General features: G+C 38.3%; 1 protein-coding gene across 2 annotated transcripts; it reads left to right on the top strand.

Annotated features, from left to right (window-relative positions):
* Positions 1-795: 795 nt before the first annotated feature.
* LOC116252712 (allantoinase) lies at positions 796-21,572 on the top strand. 2 transcript variants are annotated; one of them, XM_031627171.2, is made up of 16 exons: positions 796-1,212; positions 1,547-1,589; positions 1,672-1,765; positions 2,248-2,359; positions 2,654-2,727; positions 3,158-3,234; positions 4,228-4,264; positions 4,416-4,501; positions 10,888-10,947; positions 12,729-12,877; positions 15,174-15,300; positions 17,987-18,142; positions 18,221-18,331; positions 19,330-19,440; positions 20,699-20,797; positions 21,104-21,572. In XM_031627171.2, exons 4-16 carry the CDS (start codon positions 2,340-2,342, stop codon positions 21,227-21,229), a joined length of 1,233 nt encoding a protein of 410 aa, XP_031483031.1. In that variant the 5' UTR covers positions 796-1,212; positions 1,547-1,589; positions 1,672-1,765; positions 2,248-2,339; the 3' UTR covers positions 21,230-21,572. The 2 variants fall into 2 exon arrangements, with proteins under 2 accessions (XP_031483031.1, XP_031483030.1); XM_031627170.2 differs by lacking the exon at positions 1,547-1,589.
* Positions 21,573-23,818: the final 2,246 nt, after the last annotated feature.

Here is a 23,818-nt window from a genome sequence, read left to right as displayed (position 1 = left end):
CAATGGCCTGGAATAAAAATTCCGCGTTTGATGGGCGGATTTACTTTTGAATTTTTTTAGAATAAAGTTTGGACTGCATAAATGAATTAAAAATTCATTAACTATATACTTCGTGTTTCATGAAAAAAACATTTAAAGCTCCTGCTAACAAGTTATGAGAGCGATTGATACCTTAAAGACAACTTAACTCAGTATAAGGCCAAACAAATCTTACTCTTTCAGTTTCTTGTAGATTTACAAATCAATGGGTTTGTGTGTTCTTGCAAAATATTGTATCAGGCAAGTTGTATTGGCGAAGACCAAGCAGCCCAGATAACTCTAACATGTTAACGCCTTCACCATTGCGCGTTTATTTTGGAACATGTTTTGGTTCCACTTGATTTTATAAATACTTCTGATTTGTTATCATCAGTCTATTTTCTATCTTATTCTTTTAGTTGTTCAAGTGACATGTTTAAGTTTGAGGAAGGAATAAAATAATACGTATTCTATGTTAAACTGTTCATAACGTCATGTCTACGTGCTCAATAGAACACGTGAATTTGTATAATCTGACTCATATGTCGCATTTTTTATTCTACATGCATATTATTTGTTGTTTAATAAGAAAGGGTATGTGTAACATTTCTTGGATTTATCTCAATAACTAGTTATTGAATCTAGTTATCTAAGACATCAAATTTTAATATATTTAACCTTGTTTGAGTACAAATAATGTCTATCGGTATTTAATCCATTTACGATATGTTATATGCGTGTCTTTTTCATTTTTTTACGTGCTTTACTTTTGCATTGTTAATTGTGGAAGATCTGGACAGGAGATTCAGCTTTTTTGCCTGCTCTCTGCATATTCCTTCACGGACATCCACGCCAACTCATCCTTCAATCATCGTGTCAGGAATCTTCACGCCAGAAGATACGGCGCCTCCAAATAATGGTGTCGCTTCAGCTAACTCCGAGCTAGCCGGAGATGAGACTGAACTGAGCCACAGGCCACCATCACCAAGTGAGGAGGATAACAACGTTGGCCGCGATTTAGCCAAGGAGGAGGGAGGCTAGCCGTGGGGGGAAGGAGTGAGGCAGGCGTCACCGCTCGGTGGCTCCCGCGTTCTTGGAGAGTCAGGAAGCATGGATGCCCTCCGTTTGTGGATTCTACCTGTCGCTTCCGCTATCGCTGTCTTCGTTCTGTTATATCGTCCAATCCCCACGAAGGTCAGCAGTTTCCCTCCTCATTTTTGCTGTTCCTTGTTGGAATACTCAGTTGATCGGTTCCCGCCAGGAGTGTTCTGTCATACATCTTCTTCGTAGCACTGGATACTTCTCTTCCATGGTTTTTCGTTTTCTTGTTATAGCATGGTGGAATTAAATTAATTTTTTCTACTCGACGGAGGACGAGGGGAGTCGAGGAATGGGATGGAAAAATATTTTAGAACTCCAGTAGCATACTAGTGGACATCGTACCCTCGCTTGCTGAAGCAGGCCGATACCAATCTCGATTTTTTTTCTCTGAATTCGTAAATTTTAATTAAGAATTCTGAATATGCAGGATATATTTTGAATGAAGTATTTCGTGTGATGTTTCCCGTAAGGTGGCACCCAGTTGCAGATGGTTTGTCAAATGCCATTTATTTCATGAGAGCCGAACCTCTTATGTCTTTCCTTCTTCTGCAGAAACCAAATGAAGGCTGCAGTCTTCTTCCACATGATCATTTTTGGATTTACAGCAAAAGAGTTGTGACACCAAATGGAGTAATTAACGGTGGAGGTACACTTTTGTCGATGCCGTCTGCGTTTGTCTTTTGTATTCTCTCCTTGTCAGCAGAAGAAAAAATGTCTTCTCCCTTTTTTGCAACTCCAAGATATCAGTGATTCCCCTTCAAATGCATAAAAACCAAGAATTTCGGATTGGTAATTATTAGGATTGTCTCCCTAGTCAGAGTTTGTGTAAGCAACTAAAGCTAAAAGAGTTGAACATGACAAGAATGGGGGTAGGTTTGCTGTTATATTATTTCGTCTCCAGTTGGCTTGTAACTATGCTGCTATATGCGCGACCGCATCAGTGCATGCGTGATTGCTTAAGAAAAACCAGCATTCAGTTTTCCCTGTTTCTTAATTGTTTAATGCAAGCTTAAGTGTTTCTTGTTCCTTCCTTTTTGGTTGGATGAAGTAGGTGTTTGGCACGGGGAGAATCTGATTTTCTTCTCTTTAATGTTGCTTGATAAATTTTGAAGTACTCTGTGGATGCAGTTGAAATAAAAGGAGGGAGAATCTTGTCTGTGGTTGAGGAGCACGGAAAATTTTCAAACAACCATGCAGTCGACTATGGAGAGGCAGTAATCATGCCCGGCTTGATAGACGTGTAAGACTTAAAGATACTTCTGTTTGGAAATATGTCAGCTTGCTTTCATACATAAATCAAGGGTTTATCTTGGTAGAACTGTCATCTTCTTTCTTGTTTTGTTTCTTGGACGAGCCAGTGCTCATGGATTTTAAAATCTAAATGGTAATGTTCTTTTTGAAATAATCACAAATTGTTCCAAGAAAATACTACAAAAATAATTCACTGCTGTTACGATGATATTTTCCATTCAGATTTTTTCCATGGCAGCATCTCACGATTCAGCAAACTCAGAAACACTTTTTTCTTTAATAGGCATGCACACCTTGATGACCCTGGAAGGGCTGAATGGGAAGGATTTCCCACTGGCACTAAAGCTGCTGCTGCTGGTATTGTGTAATTATCAAACATGTATTCTGATGTCAGGATTGTTTATACTTTTTATGAACATAAAGCTGGGAAATAAATGCTGAAAATGCATAAGTTTCATATATAGCCTCTGTCAACCATTTCACAGATTTTAAAAACGGGTAAAATTTAGCTTTTTAACTCTCTATGAAAACAAAACCACATTGACTATCTTGGATATGTAGAAAATTGGATATCTGTTTGAAGCTTTTCATTGTTGAGGTGAAATAGAGCTGTTGATCTGGTTTTTAAACCAGCTATCACTGTTTCACATTTTTAAAACTTACTGATCTTTTTATTGCGGTTTTTAATTAAATTCTGTTGTTTTCTTGGTTTGAAATCATTTCACATATATTTGCACAAAAATGGAAAACTTAGCAAATTTATTGGCTGCTTACTGCAATTGCACAGGTGGTATTACTATGCTGGTTGACATGCCACTTAATAGTGATCCCTCAACAACAACTGTAGAAGCACTCAAACTTAAGGTTCTCTCTCTTTCTTTGTCTATCCAAGTTGAACCCCTTTCTGTTATGCTATAGTACCTTCAAGTTGTAATAAGATTTTCCAGCTATAGTTATTATGTTAAAACATGAAAAGATGAAGCAAGTAAGTGGGAGGAAGAAACCATTCGTTAGCTTTCATGAGGCATCTCATTCAAGGGATGGGGCTTTAAATAGTGAGATATTTCTTCATTGGATAAATATAATGTCCAAAACTGCATGATGATTGGATCATCATTCTCATCCCATAAGATAAAAGTAATCTTGCAAAAGCTGAAAAGTGAAACTTGTGCATAGGAAATAAGGTTAATAAGACTAAATTGGTCCATTAAAAACTACATATAATTTAAAACAGCATACCTATTGTCAAATAATAAAATAATCTTTCTTGGTTTTACTTTGCTATCCGAATGATATATATTTATAGACACCACACAGAAGAAAAAAGAAAAAAGGAAAAATTGTCAAATGGGAAAAAATAATTTATTTGGATATGCAACATTAGTAAATTTATCACAATGATGCCATTCTGTGTAATTGAAATGATGTTAAATTTTTAGAAGGTTGTATGGTTTTGGGGATGGAATTGATTGCTGTACATAGTGAGATATTTCCTTGTTTTCCAATAATAGCCTCAGTTGCACATCTCTAGGATGTAACTCTTTTACCACCTTGTTGCATTGGTTTTTTTGTTTGGGCTCCCTTCTGTATCAGTTTTTTTTTTTATTCTTACTGAAAGCTCCATAAGGTTAGCTATCTCATATAAATAGCAATATCTGTGGAACATGTTGTATTGGAAGCATAAGTTGGTTGAAGTTTGGTTCATTTTTTTCTCAAATTCTTCACTTAAATGTTGATAAATTTCTTTTCAAGTAATCTTATCTGGATGCATAAACTGATTTTGAAGATGTTAATCAACATTTACAAGCAAAATGAGTTTTTAGTATCGATAATTTTTTCTGTGTTTTGGTGTTGTAGGTGGATGTGGCAAAGGGAAACATCTACGTTGATGTTGGTATGGACTTTAAACTAATCTTATTCATGTTTTGTGTATATTATTTGATGGGTCTGACATTTGCCTGCTGCCTTATTATCAACTCAACTTGAAGCATTTAATGCAGTTGGTTGGCATGTAGCTTTCTTCTTTGATATGTGTAACTATACAGGTTTTTGGGGTGGACTTGTTCCTGAGAATGCCTTCAACTTGACATCTCTGGAAGGTCTTCTTGAAGCAGGTGTTCTGGGGCTTAAGGTCGTTTCGGTGTGACTGGTTCATTTTACTGAACTTATTAGATTAAATTAATGTATAATACATTTGCCTAGTCAAGGTCCATTGGAGCTCAGGGGGTAAAAGTGATTATCAGTGAAATGAGTACAGTTAGATGTTGAGCATTTCTTTTAGTTGTACCATTTTATTGACTACTCCCTTAATTGTGTATGATTACTGCTATCTGAATAGTACACAATGGGAGAATTAGTCCAAAACTATAGTGGTTTTGTTAATAGTCATATTGAACAAATGAATTATCCAATTGTATATTGTCCATAATGATTAAATGCTTTAGTATCTAGTATAAAAAACTAAAAATACGAAAAATGAAGGGCTGTAAAACCCAAAAAACTAAAAACAGATCTAGTAAACATATACATAACATATGTGCACAAACATATAGATATGTAAGTATGTAAAAATAATTGGATGTGTCTAATATCCCCCCTCAAACTGTTGTTTTCATAATAATAACTTGTGAAGGAAGTTAAATTTTGGTATATGAAACTATAAAAGAGACAAGAGGGAAACCTATAGTACTTTCTGGGTGCTTCTCATGAATATATTCACAGTCCATTTAAAATGTGCTTAGTTCATGATGGAGAATCAAGAGATTGCTTGAGATGTCCATTATAATTGAAGATTGTATGTATACGTATGTGTCAATTGATAAAGTTAAGAGAACTAATCTTTGATTTACCTAGAAAGAATCCCTAACTCCTCTTTATATAGACTAGAGGAGAGGGATAAGTTACAAGAAAGTCATTAAAAGAAACATTATTACACAAGTGCCCTCTCAAGCCTAATACTGAGTATAAACACGTCTTAACACTCCCCCTCAAGTTGGAGCGTATATGTCAAACAAGCTCAACTTGGAACAACAACTTTGGAATGGTCCTCTTGCAAGAGCTTTAGTAAAAATATCAGCAGTTTGCCCTGTAGTTGAAATATGGGAGGTGCTTACAAACCCCTTTTGAATCATGTCTCTGGTATAGTGACAATCTACTTCAACATGCTTGGTTCTCTCATGGAAAGCAGGATTATTAGCAATAAACAGAGCAGCTTTGTTATCACCTAACAATTGCATAGGAAGAGGCACTTCCACAGTAAGATCCAACATCAGAGATCTAACCCACATAACTTCAGCAGTAGCCTGAGCCATAACTCTATACTCAGATTCTGCACTTGATCTGGCAACCACTGTCTGCTTCTTACTCTTCCATGTAACCAAGTTGGATCCAATGAACACACAAAACCCAGTAGTGGATTTTCTGTCAAGGTGACATCCCGCATAATCAGCATCAACATACACAGATATAGTGAGAGATGTACCATTTTGAAAGAAGAGTCCCATTCCTGGTGAATTTTTCAGATACCTGAGAATCATCATGGCAGCATCCCAATGGACTTTCTTGGGCTTATCCATAAATTGACTCACTCTGCTGACAGCATAGGCAATATCAGGTCGAGTAACAGTGATATATAGGAGCTTCCCAACAATCCCTCTATATTGTCTAGCATCAACATCTTCAGTATCATCATCATACAAGCGAGTATTGATGTCCATGGGTGTAGAGGCAGGTCGACATCCTAGCATACCTGTCTCTTGCAAGACATCAGTAACGTATTTCCTTTGGCACATGATAAGACCCTTCTGATTTCTGGCAAACTCAATACCTAGGAAATAGCGTAGCTCACCAAGATCCTTGGTGACAAAGTGTCGTCCAAGGACGCCCTTGATGTTGGAAATCCCCTGAATATCATCCCCTGTAACAATGATATCATCAACATAGACAAGAACTATCACTGTACCTGTAGAAGTTTTCTTGACAAAAAGGGAATGATCAGCCGAAGAACGTCTGAAGCCCTCATACTCAATATTCTCTGATAATTTTTGAAACCAAGCTCGAGGACTTTGTTTCAGACCATAAATTGCCTTTCTCAATCTACACACTTTCTGACACTCCCCCTCAGCAACAAACCCTGGTGGTTGCTGCATATACACTTCTTCATGTAGGTCACCATACAGAAAGGCATTTTTGACATCAAGCTGTGATAGAGACCAATTCTTGCTGACGGCAACAGCGAGAAGAACCCGTAAAGAAGCATGTCGTGCCACAGGAGAGAAGGTATCATAATAATCAACCCCATAAGTCTGAGTATAGCCTTTTGCAACCAAGCGAGCCTTATATCTCTCAATGCTGCCATCTGCTCTGTATTTAACAGTAAATACCCATCGACAACCAACAATAGCTGCATCAGATGAAGGAGTAACTAGTGTCCAGGTGCCTCTAGACTGAAGGGCATCCATCTCTTCTTGCATAGCTGCGGCCCATTTGGGATCAGAAAGAGCGTCCATAGGAGTCTGTGGAAGAGCTACAGCCGACAGTCCCTTGACAAACTGGCGGTAAGTAGGAGTGAGTCGAGCCATGGACAAATGACCAGAGAGAGGATGCATAGTGCAACTGCGTTTGCCTTTCCTTTGAGCAATAGGCATATCAAGTTCATTAATATGAGGACCAGTAGCATGCTCTGGAGAGTCCCCTGTGGCATCATCACATAAAGAATGGTCAGCAGGATTTGTGTGTTCAGGAAGTACCTTGGGCATGCTGGGTGAAGGCACAGGAGCACAGGGTGTAGGTTGAACAGGTTTAGTGCGACGTTGGTAGATAGCCCCAAAACGCGAAGCAACGGGTTGTGGATAACTCATGAGAGGTAAAGGAAGGTGGACTTCATCACTAAATTCAGGCACCCTTAATTGAGTTCCATTGGGAGAGAAATAAGAGGTGGACTCAAAAAATGTAACATCAGCACTCACATAATATCGACGAGTAGAAGGATCATAACAACGATATCCCTTTTGAGTGCGGGAATAACCAACAAAGATCGTTTTGATAGCCCGAGGGGATAACTTATCTCGCCCAGGACCAAGTAACTGAACAAAGGCAACACATCCAAAAATACGAGGTGCAACAGAAAACAATTCTCTGTCAGGAAAAAGAACAGAGAAAGGAATAAGATCTCCCAACACGGATGACGGCATGCGATTAATAAGATAGCATGCTGTAAGAACAGCATCTCCCCAATAAGAATGGGGAACATGGCTGTGTATGATAATGGTTCTGGCGACATCAAGAATATGGCGGTGTTTTCTTTCAGCAACCCCGTTTTGTTGAGAGGTATAGGCACAAGAAGTTTGGTGAATGATACCCTTATCCCTGAAAAATTGTTCTAAAGAGGAAGCACAGAACTCAAGAGCATTGTCAGAGCGCACAATCTTGACACAAGTATCAAACTGAGTCAGAATTTCATTGATAAAATTTTTGATTACATGACCCGCTTCAGATTTGTGTTTCATAAGAAAAACCCAACTAACACGACTGTAATCATCAACAGCAACAAGATAATACCGATGACCCTGAAGGTCAGGAGTACGACTCGGGCCCCAAACATCAAAATGAAGTAACTCAAACACAGAGTGGCTACTTCTACTAGACCGCGGAGGAAAGGATGACCGATGGTGTTTGCCTAACTGACAAGACTCACATTGAAAAGACGACTTATGAGACAGCTGAGGGAGAACATGCAGCAGTTTCTGAAACGGGAGATGTCCAAAACGTAAATGCCAAGTATAAGCCGAGGATGAGGACGACCCCGACGAGGTAGATCCAGCAAAGGGAAAGGAGTGCACTAGCCTGTAGAGACCTCCCTGTTCACGGCCACTGCCAATCACCCTGCCCGTCAGTATATCCTGAAACACAAGAGAGGAAGAGTCAAATATAGCACGACAATTTAATTCTCTGGTAATCTGACTGATAGAAAGTAGGCTATGGGGGAATTCTGGTGCATGAAGAACGTGCTGCAGCGGCAATGATGAAGTAAGTTGGACCTCTCCATGTCCAACAACTGGTGAATCTTTTCCATCTGCTAGAATAACCGAACGACCCGGTGGAGTAGGGACGTAAGAGGTGAATTGCATCTTATCCCCACAGAGATGTGTCGATGCACCAGAATCAATAAGCCAATCTGTAGTGTCAGGAGGAGAGCAGACTGTACAAGCAGAATACATACCAGATGAAGAAGCACTCGCAGCGGTAGGAACAGTAGAAGTGGTCGGACCAGGGGATGGATGGGCGCTGTCGCCAATCAAGTGCCTCAACTGAGAGAGAATGTCATCTACATGCAACTCACTGGAGGATACCATGTGCTGAGGCTTAGGCTGCTCAGGAGAATCAGTAGATACAGTCTGATTTGCAAAAGCTGGACGACCATGTTTCTGCCAACACTTATCCACAGTATGACCAATGCGGTGACAAAACTGACATACAGGGCGCGAAGGGGTATTGCCACGGCCACGGCCCCCTCTTCCTCTGGCAAAAAAGGGTCCTCCTCTGCCACGAGTAGCAAGCATAGCAGAAGTGGTATCAGGAACAGTCGATGCAGAGATCGGAATTCTGCTGAGCCTACTGTAAGCCTCATCAATAGGAGGAATCGAGGGACTAGTAAGCATTTGGTTCTTTGCGGATTCATAAACAGAGTCTAAACCAGAAAGAAAGACCCCTACCATAAGCATATCTCTGTATGCCTTTTGTTGTTCACACTTGCATGCGGGAAAGTAGCTATTCAGTCTCTCAAACATGGACTTGAGACTAGAATAATAAGTGTGAAGAGGTCTGCCATCTTGGCGCATCTGATGGATATCATGATGAAGCTGCATAATGCGCGTTTCATTTCTTGCCTGTGAATAAGTGGCAGCAAGGGAATCCCACATATCCTTTGCACTGTCCTTGTGCAAGACTTCATTTGCAATTTCTTGTGAGAGAGTACCAACAATCCATACCATAACCAATGAATTATCTTTAAACCAAGTAGTATATTTTCCTACCTTCTGTACGGGCTCGGGCTCCAATATGAGATGTTCCTTCTCATGGGCGATCAAAGTTCTTTTTACTTGCATGGCCCACATCTCGTAATTACCCCCATCCATTTTGGTGATAATGCTGGAAAATGGGGAACTCTTCATCTCTCCCGACGATACAAAGGAAGAGGTATTAGCGCCACTACTAATTTCAGACATCTTTCAACACAAAGGAGGAAACCGAGCCACGGAATAGGAAGTGCAGGCAAAAGAATACAATCACATATCGAAAGACAACATGCTGATCATGAAGCAATATGCAGTTAACGCAGGTAGCAATCCAGAAGTCCGATCGGCGAGAAGAGGCAACAGCAGAGCTGAACGAAGAGAGATACCAGAGACGACGGTGAGAAGAAAATCAGCGTGCAGAACCACGGGCAGAGCAGCGGCGGAACAGCGGCGGAGCAGCGTGCAGTGGAGGAGCAACGTGCAGAGCAGCGGCGGAGCAGCATGCAGCGGAAAGACGCAGAGAGGAAAAATCAGCGTTGAGGCGGCGGCGAAGGCAGACGGGCGGCGGCGGCGCAGGCGGACGGGCGCAGGAGGACGGGCGCAGGGAGACGGGCGCAGGCAGACGGGCGGCGGTGGCGCAGGCGGACGGGCGCAGGAGGCACAGGCGGAGGCGGCGGCGCAGGCGGACGGGCGCAGGCGGACGGGCGCAGGAGGCACAGGCGGAGGCGGCGCAGGCAGACAATGGGTAGGGCGACGAGGGGCAGCAGGGATGGATCAGGCGGCAATGGACAGGGCGGCAAAGGGCGAGGCGGCAATGGACAGGGCGGCAAAGGGCGGCGGCGGCGACTGACGCCGATGAGGCGGCGGCGGCGCCGCTCAGTCGGCGACAACTCGCTGAGGAGGAGACGGCTGGAGCTCTGATACCATGATAAAGTTAAGAGAACTAATCTTTGATTTACCTAGAAAGAATCCCTAACTCCTCTTTATATAGACTAGAGGAGAGGGATAAGTTACAAGAAAGTCATTAAAAGAAACATTATTACACAAGTGCCCTCTCAAGCCTAATACTGAGTATAAACACGTCTTAACATCAATAAAGGACAAGACTAAGAGATATAGAAGACCAAGAATTACATGGAATGTCTATGTTCACTTAATAGAGAAAAATTAAATTATACATTACCTCTGCAAAGATTGGAATATTGAGATTTTTTATCCACATTTTATCTATTTAAAATATAGTTTTTTCATTGAGAAAAATTGAAACTCTTATTATAGTTTTCAGAGTTAATTGTTCATTGAGACAGAAACTTTTGAAGAATGCTTGCCTTTTTCTATTTACTAGGTCTTTGCTTTTACATTTCCTTGCAAACATTTTGAACATTGAGATTGCTTAGTCAAACTTGTTTATTCAAACTACGTACTTTCCTTTAGGAATAATCTGAATCTTGCTTCATTTACAATATTGAATTTTTGACACATTCACATGATTTATTTGCAGTCATTTATGTGCCCTTCTGGAATCAACGACTTTCCTATGACAAATGTGAGCCATATCAAGGTTTACTTCTAATCCTTCTATTTGGAGGTCAAAGCTCTATGTGGCTTTTGCTTGTTCCTTATCATGCATATTCTCAAACTTTAAACAAAGTTTTTTGTGAAACATTTTTGTTAGATACTATCATTTTCTTTTCACTTTAAAGGAACACGTGATTTCTTGGTGGGTAAATTTTATCATCAATAGTACCATTTCATGGTTTGATCTTTGGTGCAAGTTTGGCACATACACCTATGTCTAAGATACTACGTATTTTTAAATAATTTGGGTGTAATCAGGTGAAAGCTAAAAATGTCGAGTGTTCAAACAGCAGCTTTCCATCAGTTTGGGAAAAATTTCCCTCATAGTCTATTTCATACTGTTCACTGGACACTTTAGGTGATTAATCTATCCTTAAACCTTTGTGAGCTCTGATTTTGATATTACCTTTCTAGGAATTATCTCTAAGACTTACTCCTATAGTTTTCTTCTCGGAAGGTATTTCTAAGTTGAACCTTCTCTAGAGCATCTAACTCAAGGTTCAAGCCTTTGATTCGTTCAAGGTTGTCTTTCGCCTGGTTGTAATTGCTTGACTTCTGACAAGGATGCCTACATGGCAGCTCCTATTTATATGGGAAAATGATTCATGCTACACATGCTGGTCAGATTGTTTGTCTACCGTATCACCTCATACTAGGTGGCTCATCATTATTGAAGCCACTGGATTGATGTTGCACATGTCATCTTTCATACGTATATATGTTGGGTTATGTCCTGTAAGATTTCATTGCTAGTGATGGTGGGAAGTTATTAATTTCATGTAACTTTTCATTAGCGGTGATTCTAGAATTGGATCTCAAAAATCACAAGTTCCTTAAACTTCATTACTAGAGAAATATAAACAAAGGAATGTTCTTTATCCTTGCATAGTTTTTGCTTTGTAAAATTTTTCCTTTCCCAGGCAGGTGGCATCACAAGACACACAAAATTTGTTGGTTTTTGGGTAGTAGTACCTGTTTTGGTCATTGGCTATCATGGAAAACCAATGGATTGCTGTGATTCAGTTAAAACAAGATTGCTCCAAACATCTAAGTCTCGCATAATCATAATTAACAAATAAATGACACTATTTATTAGATATACTCTAGCAAGTGTATTCTCTCCTCAAAACCTTTAGTAACCCGACCTGAAATCAAAAGTATTTTGATGGTTCTAGTTATTTTTTTGTATTTTGTCTGAAAATGCCTTTCGGCTGAGTACTAGGACATCTTTTTTATACTACGAATTTTTAGGTAGTTTTTGAATTCATTTTAAATATATTCTCTCCTTGAATCGGTGCAGAGAGTTAAACCTTTGGCGTCAAACTGATTTTTGACTTGGTTTTGCATTTTTTTGAAATGGATTTTTTTTGTCTTATGCCTTCATAAATAAGGCTGGAACTGTCCTTAAGATGTTTTAAACAAAAGACACTTCCAATCTGATTGCCTCTGGAAAACAAAATATTGAAAATATGAAAGTATCAAAATGAACCCATGGTTCATTTTAATCTCAAAATTGAACAAGAATGTAAAATTGCATGTATCAAAATCTCAATTATGTTTTTAGTAGATTCATCACGTAATTGTTAAAAAAAAAAAATCCTATTTTGGACCATACTCTGTAATAGTTGGGCAATTCATGACCTTGGTTTGAATACTTTCATGACAACCACTGCATTTGGGGGCATTACCAACTATTTTTCTTGGTACAGCTGGTTAGTCGTTACAATATGAACTTGTTTCTCTTTTTCCACTACATAAATGTAGGAGGCACTGCATATTCTTTCAAAGTACCGGCGACCTTTACTCGTGCATGCAGAGATTGAGCTGGACTCCAATAATCGTGAAGAATTAGGAAACAATCTTGATGACTTCCAGTCTTACTCAACATACTTAAAGACAAGACCACCATCTTGGTAAGTAAGAAATTCTTTACAACTTAAGAATTGAACTTTGGTACTTGCATCTTGTAGTTGGTATGAACAGATATCCATTAAGTTGCACATTCATTTGATGGGAGAACCACTCAACTAGTGTTGGATAGATGTGATGGAGCATGTATGCCTTGTCAGAGTTATGAAAGTATTGTTCCACCTATCTAGCTGCTCCTCAGTTCCTGAATTTTTTCCTCGAACTTTATTACTGTGCTTTTGATGCTTTAATGTGTCACATGCTTGGCTTAGCCAATATTCAACCTTTTATTTTAATGCACAAAAAAAAACCTCCGAATGTAGTGGAATTTGCAAATAAGATGTGTGTTGCCTTAATCTTGCTGCTTTGTTCACAAGCAGAGTTTTGTTGTTGTTAATGGTATAGACATATAGCAACCATTAGGATCAAAATTTTGGGATTTTTCAACTTGAAGGCCTTAAGTCTACCCAGTACCCTCTAGCCAGGAATTGTGGACCCTCTTCAACAACCAACACGGAACCTTGGAACTGTTGCATTTGGTCTCTATTGACCTTTGTCTTTTCTTTATCTTCTTCATAGTTGGACTCTATCCCCGTCTGTGGTGGAGGAATAATTCTACAGGTGCTCCATAAAATCCAATGCCAGTACACACACTTGAATTTGTCTTGTCTGTGTATGTCTCTACAATCTCTCTCTCTCTCAAGCATGGATTTGTAAGTTTTTAACTCATAAAGCATGTAGGCTGGTCCTTTTGTTAGGAATAAACTCTTGAATCAGGTTCTTTTGACAAAATTGACTTTTTCAAGGCTTGGAAATTAAAAATAGTTGTGAGCTTTGGGTTCTTGGGATTGTTCAAGTGCTTATGCGTTATAAGTGGATGATCTAGTAACCAATTGCTATTAAAGGATAACCTAGATTGCATCAGTGCTCAAAGTCCGAAAAGGAATATTAAAAAAAAGGAATGAAGAGTTATATTGGTCTACTTTTCCTATCTTCAGAATGAACCAATCATTACACTTGAGCACACAAACACATACACTCCATAGATCCTACCATCTACAAGTATTTTTTCATGATGTTTGAAACTTTGGCATTTGTTTTGGTGCATTTATTTTATGATAGATATTCTACATAATCAGAAACCTTGAAGTCGACATACTACTAGTTGTTTGGTGTATAGATAAGATTTTATAGGCTAAAATGATTTTGGAGCTGTTAAGTTTTAGAGGCTTATAATATCCATCTTCTGAGGTTTGATATATAAGAACAGAAAGCATGATAAGTGGGAACCACTCTGAGTCATCCAATGCAATTTGATCGGAGGACTCATGGTTCGTCACATCAAAAGATTATTTTCTTAAGTAAAATTGTCAATTGATGCCTCATTTGAAAACATACAATTCTTGACAGGCCAACAGTGAGTCCTCTGATCTAATTAAACTGGATGGCCTAAAAGGGTTATCATGGATTCTCATCCTTTTTTGTTCTCATGTTTCAGTATTCCACACCTGGAATTAACGGCTGACACTGTAGAGTTGCTTTTTGACAGATATTACCATATGGATATGTTTTACATGTCCAAAGAACCTAGGGGCTGATATATTCTACATTCCTTTTCTTATTATAGATCAGATTTTATGAGCATTTTGAAATTTATTGTCTAAACTTTTTTAGCTCATAAAAAATTATATTTTGCATAAAATTTATTTCTTATGGCATTGGTTCCTAGGTTTTGGACCGCCTACATGGTTAGATTTTTATGACCAATTATTGAAATTTCAGATATAACAGAATGCATGTTTGTAATGGGTAGTGTTTTTAGATTTGACTGCTAATTAACCGGGTTTCTTGTGATTTTAGGCTTCAAAAATCTAACTGCATAGGCAAATGTTGAATATCTAAATATTTAGGGCTCAACAAAAAATTCATCGACCGACTGGCTGGTCTAGTGATTTTAAGCATTTTTTCAAAAGTCTGTCTGAATAGGTGAATGTGGAAAGTGTAAATATGTCAGAATCAAGAAAGAATCAACCTTTTTTGATATCTAGATAGGATTTATAAGACGAGAAAGTTAAGACCATTGATGGTAAAACCTTTATAAAGTCCCACTTATACCTTTTTTTCGAATCCTATAGTTTTGGCTATCTTCATCTATCTATACAGTTGAATTTGTGGAAAGCAAGTTAAACATTGTCAAAAGCCGAAAATGCACTAGAGAATCAGATAAAGTGAATGGCCAATACAAGGCCCATTTTCTAGTATTTAGAGATCTTCTTCCCTTTGAAATGCTTGTTTAACTAGGGAACAAGCTGCCATTGGAGAACTTTCAAAAGTTGCTGAAGATACAAAACCTGGTGCACGTTCAGAAGGAGCTCATCTGCATATTGTTCACTTGTCAGATGCAAGCATTTCTTTAGATCTAATTAAGGTAACGTGTTTCCTTGAAGTTGTCTTTTTCTTGATTTTGTTTTACCAAGCAAGCTGCTCCTGTGAAGCAATAAAGGAGGAAAAAAAATGTTTTGGAATGAAGTCTTGTTATGTAAAGGAGGATTCCATATGGCAGGCACAGCAAGACATCTGTACTTAGTGCTGCTACTTTTGCACCATTTTCTAAGGGCCATTTTGGAGCACACTGTGTTGTAATAACTGGGTGTTCTTATGTTTTTCCGTGATAATGTCAAACATAGGTAAATTTATTAGATGTCAAGTTCTAAAGGTTAAGTAAAACATATTCAACCTGTTGCAAATGATAATAGCAGTACTTATCAACAATGAAAAATCTAAAATGCCAATTTCTTGTGCTGTATTCTTTCTGACACTATTGAGTATGACAATGGCTAGATTTTGAGTGACTTGGAAAACAATGTCTATAAGAGGCTGAGAATGGGAAATTGCACATGGTGTAACCAAGAAATATGAGGGATCAATAGGATAAAACATTCTTTTATGTGAGTAATGGAAAGTGCTAATGGAACTTACATTAAGTTTCAATGCCTAGTACCACTTGGAGCTCGTTGATCGTGGTAATCAAATTGACTTAAATGAGATATTGAAGTAGATTAATCTTTCCATTCTTTGGTAGTCCAAGGAAAAGACCATTACTGAGAGAATAGATTCATGAGAGCAAGAGATTCCATATTGATTCCTGTACATTCACCCCATGACTGGACCAACATTGTTGGAAACAACAATCTGTTACATGATGTGACTAATGGTTTAATAGTCCTTCGGAGTTTGAAGGTGTGAAGGTTTAACCCCATGATTAATGCTATAAAGGAGAGCATAACCTACGAGGCTACGATGTGGCTGTAGCGTAGGTGACTCATGGATGACCTTTTTTTATTGGCAGTGTATTCTTTTCAAAGTGGAACACGTAATTCGAGATATGTTGTTTATTTAATTTAACAATTTTAGGTAATCGTTTCTGTTATTTTTTGGGGTAACCTTGACAATCTCAAATCTCAAGTATTTCTTGGATTTCATATTTTTATTTATTTTTTCTCATATCATTAATGTTGAACAAATGTCTAGCTAGGAAATTACTTATAGATTTATCTCGAGCATGCTTCGTAACAGTTGGATGATCAAGACCTCTGCTTAACTTGCATAAAACCACAGTATTTCCGGCGGCGCCCCGCAGGGCAGTCGCCATCGGCCGCAAAAGAAAAAACTTTGCCGCTTCATGTGAGGCATTTTTTTTTTTTTAAAGAGGCCGTCCGGGCCTCGCCGGCTGCCTGAGGATCACCGGAGCTTCGCCGGCTGAACTGGGCAGCGGGGCGACGAGGACAGCCTCCCGTTGCGGTGCTCCCGAGTCGCCCCCGCGCGCCCCCCACACCCCCTCGACTCCGATTTTTCTTTTGATTATTTTTTTTTTAAAAGAAAATTCGGGTTGCTATCTGAGGAGCGTACTCCCACGCTAGATGCCTTGCGTATGGTTATGTTTCTGTCTGTCTGTCCACGATATATATATGTATGGACAGTCTGTCATTTGTTTAGTGATGCCAACCACGTGAAGCAACCTCACAGTTAGATGGAAGATGTGTGTGATCGAAATGTCTTTAATAAGAAAAAATCCTCTTTCTTTTTCCAAATTTTGTCATTTTATAAATAACTAAGATATAGCTTTGTCTTTTCTTTTCCTTTTTTTGGTTAGAGCATCGTAGGCACATGTCTCTTCTTATTCAATATCGGATGATTGATAACATTGTGTGTATGTATGTGTGTGTTGCTGTGTGGTAGCAGGCGGCCACCAAACCTGCAACAGAGCGATAAAAACACACACGTATTGGAGTTGTCTAACACCTTTGAAGTATGACATTCAATAAGTATTAGTGGTAATTGGGTTTACATGGAAGCCTTGCCCCTACCCACTTATTATGTTTCCTACTGTAGCCTGACATTTACATTTCATTCCCAAAGCCTCCTGTGACTTTCAGTGTGTGTATTTACAGAGGGAGAGAGACAGATGTGCTTTCTGTGCATGTAATGATGACTATATATATTTCATTGCAATTATTTCTTTAACATTTCTTTTGTACTTTGTTTTTCTTTATGTTGCATTTATTTTCCTTTTAGGGGCATTTTAGAAACACAGATATGGCCATTGGGAACGTCATTAGTCCCATTGTCTAGATCCCTACTTCTTGGATAGTGAGGGTTTTGGCTCTCTTTTGTTGCATGTATTTTCCTATGCATTATTAGGTTATAAAATCCTTATTTACTATTGTATGAGTGTTCTGTAATTTATTTCTCCAGGCTATTTTGCTCCTTATATGATTGTGTGTCTTTCAAACAGCTTATTTTTCAGGTTCTTCTCCAGTAGAACTCATATATTTTTGCAATACTCAACTAGCTTTGGTATGCTTGGGTCGGTATATGACATTTTTTGCTTTTTTGCTCTATCTTGTGTTTGATACATATATTAGGATTCGATAATGCGACATTCTCTATGCTTTGGAACCATTGAGATAAGTGAATATTTAGTCACTACAATGTTTCAAAATTATTTCTGTTTTGGTTTTGAATGGTCTAAGAAACCAAGCATGTTTCTTCCTCTATTTTGTTGCTTCTTCTTACTTGGGTCTTCTTTTTCATATATATCTAATTGATTATAGGAAGCTAAGAATGATGGTCGCAGTATCAGTGTCGAGACTTGCCCACACTATTTGGCTTTTTCAGCAGAAGAGATCCAGAATGGTGATACTCGCTTCAAATGTGCTCCACCTATACGTGATGCTGCCAATAAACAATTATTATGGAAAGCCCTAAAGGTTATTCTTGATGGTTTTCTGTCAACTAAAACTTTCAAGTATCACATTAGTGATTGCATTATGCATATTTTTTCTCAGGAAGGGTGTATTGATATGTTGAGTTCTGACCATTCACCCACAGTACCACAGCTTAAGCTTCTTGATGAGGGTGACTTTTTACGATCATGGGGTGGAATATCATCTTTGCAGGTATTCAGATCTTTCTTATACGTAAAGATGAGTATCTTTGTAACCTTTTTCTTTTCTAGTTTTCAGGCTTATAGTTCGTGCACAATTTAGGCTAGAAACTTTTAATAAGGTTGGCCTCCGTTATGACATTGAGTGTGGTTGTATATTTTCTGTATACGCGTGAATACCTAGACAAATGCATGTGAATATGTCTATTAAGTGCATCGACACACACTTGCATATCAAATGTGGGCTGGGAAAGAACTTGGGGGAAGAACGATATAGTATACAGCGAAGCATTTCCTCTTTAGCATTTAATGAAGAGAGCCATAGAGAGTCATTAGGCGAACATGCTTTGAGAAAGTTAAGATTCTCTCTCTCTCTCTCTACATATATATATATATATATATATATGAACTGTAAGGAACAAATTTGTGCTTATCAATGAAAATCTCAAAACTGGAAAAAGGAACTGCTTGACTGTTGCAGATGCTGCATTAACATATAAATATATATGTATTTATGTATGTTTAAACGTATATAATGCATGTAATTTTTGCCCACATCACGCAACTTTTAGGAATTTTAGATGCCACAATCTTCCACTTTACGCTTACATTCTCTGTTCTTCGTAGAAGGAATGCCCTAATACATCTTTCTGTCCTTTCGGGTTTATTCCTCTGGAGACATCACTTATGTGAATCTAATAAAAAATCTGAAGAGTGAGGAACTTAGTTATGTTGAAGATTTTCATAATGCATTTCAAGCTTGTGAAATAATTTAGAAACGGAGATAAGATTAGTTATTCAGTTTTTGTAGAACAGATCTCAGTTGCCAATAATTTTGATTAATCGATTGGGGACTTCAGTGCCTTTCTTTGTTCAATTGGAATTCAGTTGGTTTTATATTTCAATTCGATGGAGATTCTTACTGTAAACTGTATAATCTATGTAATCAACATTTGTTTATAATAAAATCTGTTGACTTCTGATTCACATTCGGATTGGGCATCTCTGTAGTTTGTTCTCCCTGTAACATGGTCATTTGGACAAGAACATGGTATTACTTTACAGCAGCTATCCTCATGGTGGAGTGAAAGGCCTGCAGAGCTTGCTAGTCAAAAATCAAAGGTACTCTCTTCTGCTTTTCCTGCTTAAATATGGCAAGCTTTTAATGGAACTCCATGGTACTTGGTAATGAATATAAATGTGCCTATGTGCATATGTATGTCACCACTCTCACCAGTCATTTTTTCTTTTACAAATTGTGAGCTCCATCCATAGCCCTTGATGAAGGACAAGTGAGTGTTGGTGATGGGCATGGTGGGTGCCATTTGATGGATACCATTTACTTTTTCACACACACACACACACATAGGGCAGGTCGTGGCATTAGCAATTTTATTTGCTAATCCCTTTGTGTAATCCTAGAAACATGAAAACAAGAAAAAAAAACATACTTTTATTGCTTTGGCCCCGCCGCTTCACGTCGTCAAATTATATCAACTCAGCACTTCACTTCTTATTTAGGTCCCTGATAAAACACTTATTAAGTCCCAAGTGTCGTGTCAATTGTGAGACACACACACACACATATATATACATGCCGACATAAACTGTGCCTGCTCTTTTGTTGGAGGGTAAGGAGGCTATGAGTCCAATAGATGATTCAAAAGGGAGTAAGCATAATCTCTCTCTCTCTCTCTCTCTCTCTCTATATATATATATATATATATATATATATATATATATATATATACACACACACGTGTGTGTGTGTGTGTGACAGAGAGAGACTGTGGGTGTGGGGGGGGGGGGGGTTATTGGTTTGTGCTCAAGAGTCAAGTGTGTTGCACAGTAGCTGAACAACTCAGTTGTAAATGCATATTTTTGCAAAACTAGCCGGACAGTTGCGATCCACATGTTTGAAGACTGGGTCTTAAAAAATGGTGCTTCTTTTGAATGCATAAATAGGATTTTTTTAGTTGATAAACTTCAGTCCGTTTCTTTTTAAATCCCATGGTCTGTCCATGCAACAAACTTGATTTCTTTTATTCCTAGGTTTCATTGAAATCATATCTGTGTAGCTCATGTTGCAAAAGATATTTACGATCGAGGTAATTCAACTGAAGTACGTGATAAATTTCCCCATATATGTGTGTGTGTATCGCCTGCAGCCAAGCCTTTTGAAATTTCTTTACGCCCATGCCTGCACCTGCACCCATGTGACTTAGAGACACAGATTGAGTACCTTTGAAGAATGATCATTTTCAAGCTTTCAGTATGCGTTTATTATGTAGAACATCATCTGGTGACTAGTAGATTTGATAATATTTTTATTTTTTCTACTCATTTTCGACTGGAATTGACTTGAGTAAACTTCACTTAGGGAACTATTGAAAAAGGGAAGGATGCAGATATTGTTGTATGGGATCCAGATTCAGCCTTTGAGATTGATGAAAATTTTACTATTTACCACAAGCATCAGGTACGTAGATTTTTCATATTGCATATTGTGTATCTTTCTTTGCTTTTTTCGACTTTCATCGAGGATTCCTGCATAGATTTGGAGAAAGATCCTTTTTCTCCTGAGTATTGGTTCACTTTTATTTAAGTAATGAATGATATTGATAAAAAAAATCTTGTAGGGATTCTTCTGTTGTAATATTTTTCAACATTTTAACTGTCCTGAATTGTGAATACTGTGCTAATAAAGAAATAGTGCTCGTTTTCTTGGTTTTCTTCCCATGAAGTGCCAGTATTCGCATCTCATTTCTTCAATGTTCTATTGCAGATTACACCTTATGCAGGAAGGAGGCTTTCTGGTAAAGTGTTGGCAACTTTTGTCAGGGGAAATCTAGTTTACAATGATGGTTTGCATGCTCCAGCTGCATGTGGTGTTCCTATTTTTGCAACATAATTTGGCCCTACGCAGCTCTTGGATGTAGGTATAATAGAAATCTTTTTCTACTTCTAAGATCCCTTAGTTTTATTTACCTTGTGGTGTTCATCTTGGTGGTCGTTAAGTTACTTCACCAGTTATTCCCGTGTTTGCATCATTGCATGCAGCAAGGTGAAAAATTGTAAATTTTAATGTGAAACCTCTATTAGGAGCAGGATTACTAGAGATTATTTGTGAATTGTTACACATCCCTTGCTTCAATGGCAGTCCATTCTCCGTTCTTTTTTTTTTGGTATGATGTTTCAACATTGTAAAGCACACAACTTCTCAGTTGCATATCAGTTTCTTACGTGTTATTTCACTGATTTTTTGTCAAACATTTTGTGTGAATATTGGAACCACGCATTTGATGGAAATGTGATCCTCAACATTTGGAAAAAGCCTGCTTTAGCTTTTCCAACTACTCAAGCCATTTGGGGGATTTCTGGTTGTTGTAGCAATTTAATGAGTTGGTGTTGGCTCCAAAACAAGACATTTGTTTAGTAGAAGACACGACTCAAGCATTGAGATGGGTCAGCGGACACTCTTTGTTCTTATCCAACTAGCAAGGGTTGTTAATTTCTCGTATTCACATTAAACTCCAATATGTGTTCAAATTGCTTCAGATTTATCCATTTGAATTATTATCAGATTTGGCTGATTTGTGTCATTAAAATGATACCTGAATATGTCTTCTAATCAGTTCAGAATCTTCAGATTTATTTAATGATTTAAAACTTTAATAAGCATTTTGATTGATTCACATATATTTTGATTATTACAATAATATTTGAACATTTGTCTTGATCATTTCATATTTTATCATCAGAACTGTTACTAATATTGGTTCTGAATGTGATGTGCATTTGCATTACTTCAGGATTACCAGATTCAGATCTTATATTAAGGTTCAACCATGTCCTTTCATTAGGTCCAGTTGAACCATTGCACGTATAGCTTTAATAAGCACGTCTTTTCCTACTAGTTTTTGCTCGATTGCCAGTTTACACATTAAGCAGACAGTATTCACCAGCAACCCAGGCCATGTCCTTGCAGCAAAAAACAGACTAATTGGCCAAAAATCAGCTCAGGTCAGGTTTGGCCAGGGCTCAGGCAAGCATACCCATCCCTTATACCATGTACAATCAAGGGATTAACTCGCACAAACAGTTGTTGAGCTGCAAACAAATGATAAGTTGAATTTTGAATGCCTAATGACAAGCACCAGTTAACAATGATAAAAGACTCACATCACTTCAAATAATCTGATGCGCTTAGTAAGGTCTTGAGGAGAAACGTAAGTGTTTGCACTAAGCATCACAGATTCACAGTCCCTTCTTTGCTTGTTTCAAAAGTGAAAGGACATGCATTGCAGCAAATATGCAGGATGTGTCGGTTTTGTTCATTACATCTGCTTAAGATGGAAGAGAATGAACAAGCAGTTAATTGTATGTTGAACTGAGATAAAAACAACAGATGATGGATGTCTGATTCTGCTGAACAAGGATTACATCTAGCAGCAAACTAACTTCTAGCTGATACGATTGGTTCTGGTTGAGGTTCAGGTCCCAACAACACAAGATATTGCTGATAGACTGAATTGGGTTTTGCTATGGTTGAGAAACTAGCAGGTCTGAAGTGATAGTCTGGGTTGTAACTGGAGTGACCAAGGTTTAAAACTGTGCTCTAAGCTTGCCTCATCTTTGCAGCTTGACAAAGCCACAGCTTATATTGGAAAATCTCAAGCTACAAGTTTTCGTTTTTGGAAAAACGACTTAAAAAACTCTCAATCGATGGTTAGAGTGCTAAGTTGAGGAAGGTGGATCTAGTATGATTCGATAGTTTATCCTTTAAAACAAGAAAAACAAAGATAAGGAGCCCCACCGGGTTTCAAAGTAAACTTGGTAACATAAAAATTCTCTGTAATTTTATTGCAGAACGGTTGTCTTATTGAAACAAGTCTTAGATTTGAAGGCAAAACTTACATGTAACAGCACATGAAATTTCACCTTGGCAAATATCGGTTTTATATTAGGTGATGCTAGGAGAGAGTTGGGAAACTTGGAACAAAGGTTGATTTGCAGAACTTCTCAAGAAAAATACATGTTGGGGGTTTTATCAATGTACCTATTCTTTTATAGGATCTCTTGAGAGTTGAGATTAAATTCTCAAGATTGCAAGCACATTTCCAAGACGCAAGTTCTCTTGTAAAGGGCACTGCCTTGGTGCAAAAGCTCGAGCTAGACTCATGCAGTGCCACACAGTTTGCTCCTTTAATTTTCTCAGAACATCTTAGTGGGTCGGTTGGTCTTCGCAAAGATTGGCAACTTGCAAAAAGTTCAATTTGAGATGTTAATCTCATCTGTGGTGATAAAATTACATCCATAAAAACAGACGTGCCTATGGATCGACATTATCAAGCCGGAACTTAATCGAATTGGTCAGGCTGCCAATTAAATAAACCGGCCGCTTCAGTAATTCAGGCTGCGTGGATTATGAATACCCTATAGAAAATGCTAAAACATATGGCATTAGAAGTTTATGCAAAAGTGAGGGAGCAAATGTCTT

The sequence above is a fragment of the Nymphaea colorata genome, chromosome 4 (assembly GCF_008831285.2).
Source record: "Nymphaea colorata isolate Beijing-Zhang1983 chromosome 4, ASM883128v2, whole genome shotgun sequence".
Taxonomy (NCBI): Eukaryota; Viridiplantae; Streptophyta; class Magnoliopsida; order Nymphaeales; family Nymphaeaceae; genus Nymphaea; species Nymphaea colorata.
This window is presented reverse-complemented; position numbering and strand designations above follow the sequence as displayed.

Coding starts and splice junctions, on each gene's coding strand:
- LOC116252712 (XM_031627170.2), top strand. CDS start 1,129: ATGGATGCCCTCCGTTTGTGGATTCTACCTGTCGCTTCCGCTATCGCT. Junction 10,948..12,728: donor CAAATGTGAGCCATATCAAG/GTTTACTTCTAA, acceptor ACATAAATGTAG/GAGGCACTGCATATTCTTTC. Junction 12,878..15,173: donor AAGACAAGACCACCATCTTG/GTAAGTAAGAAA, acceptor TTGTTTAACTAG/GGAACAAGCTGCCATTGGAG.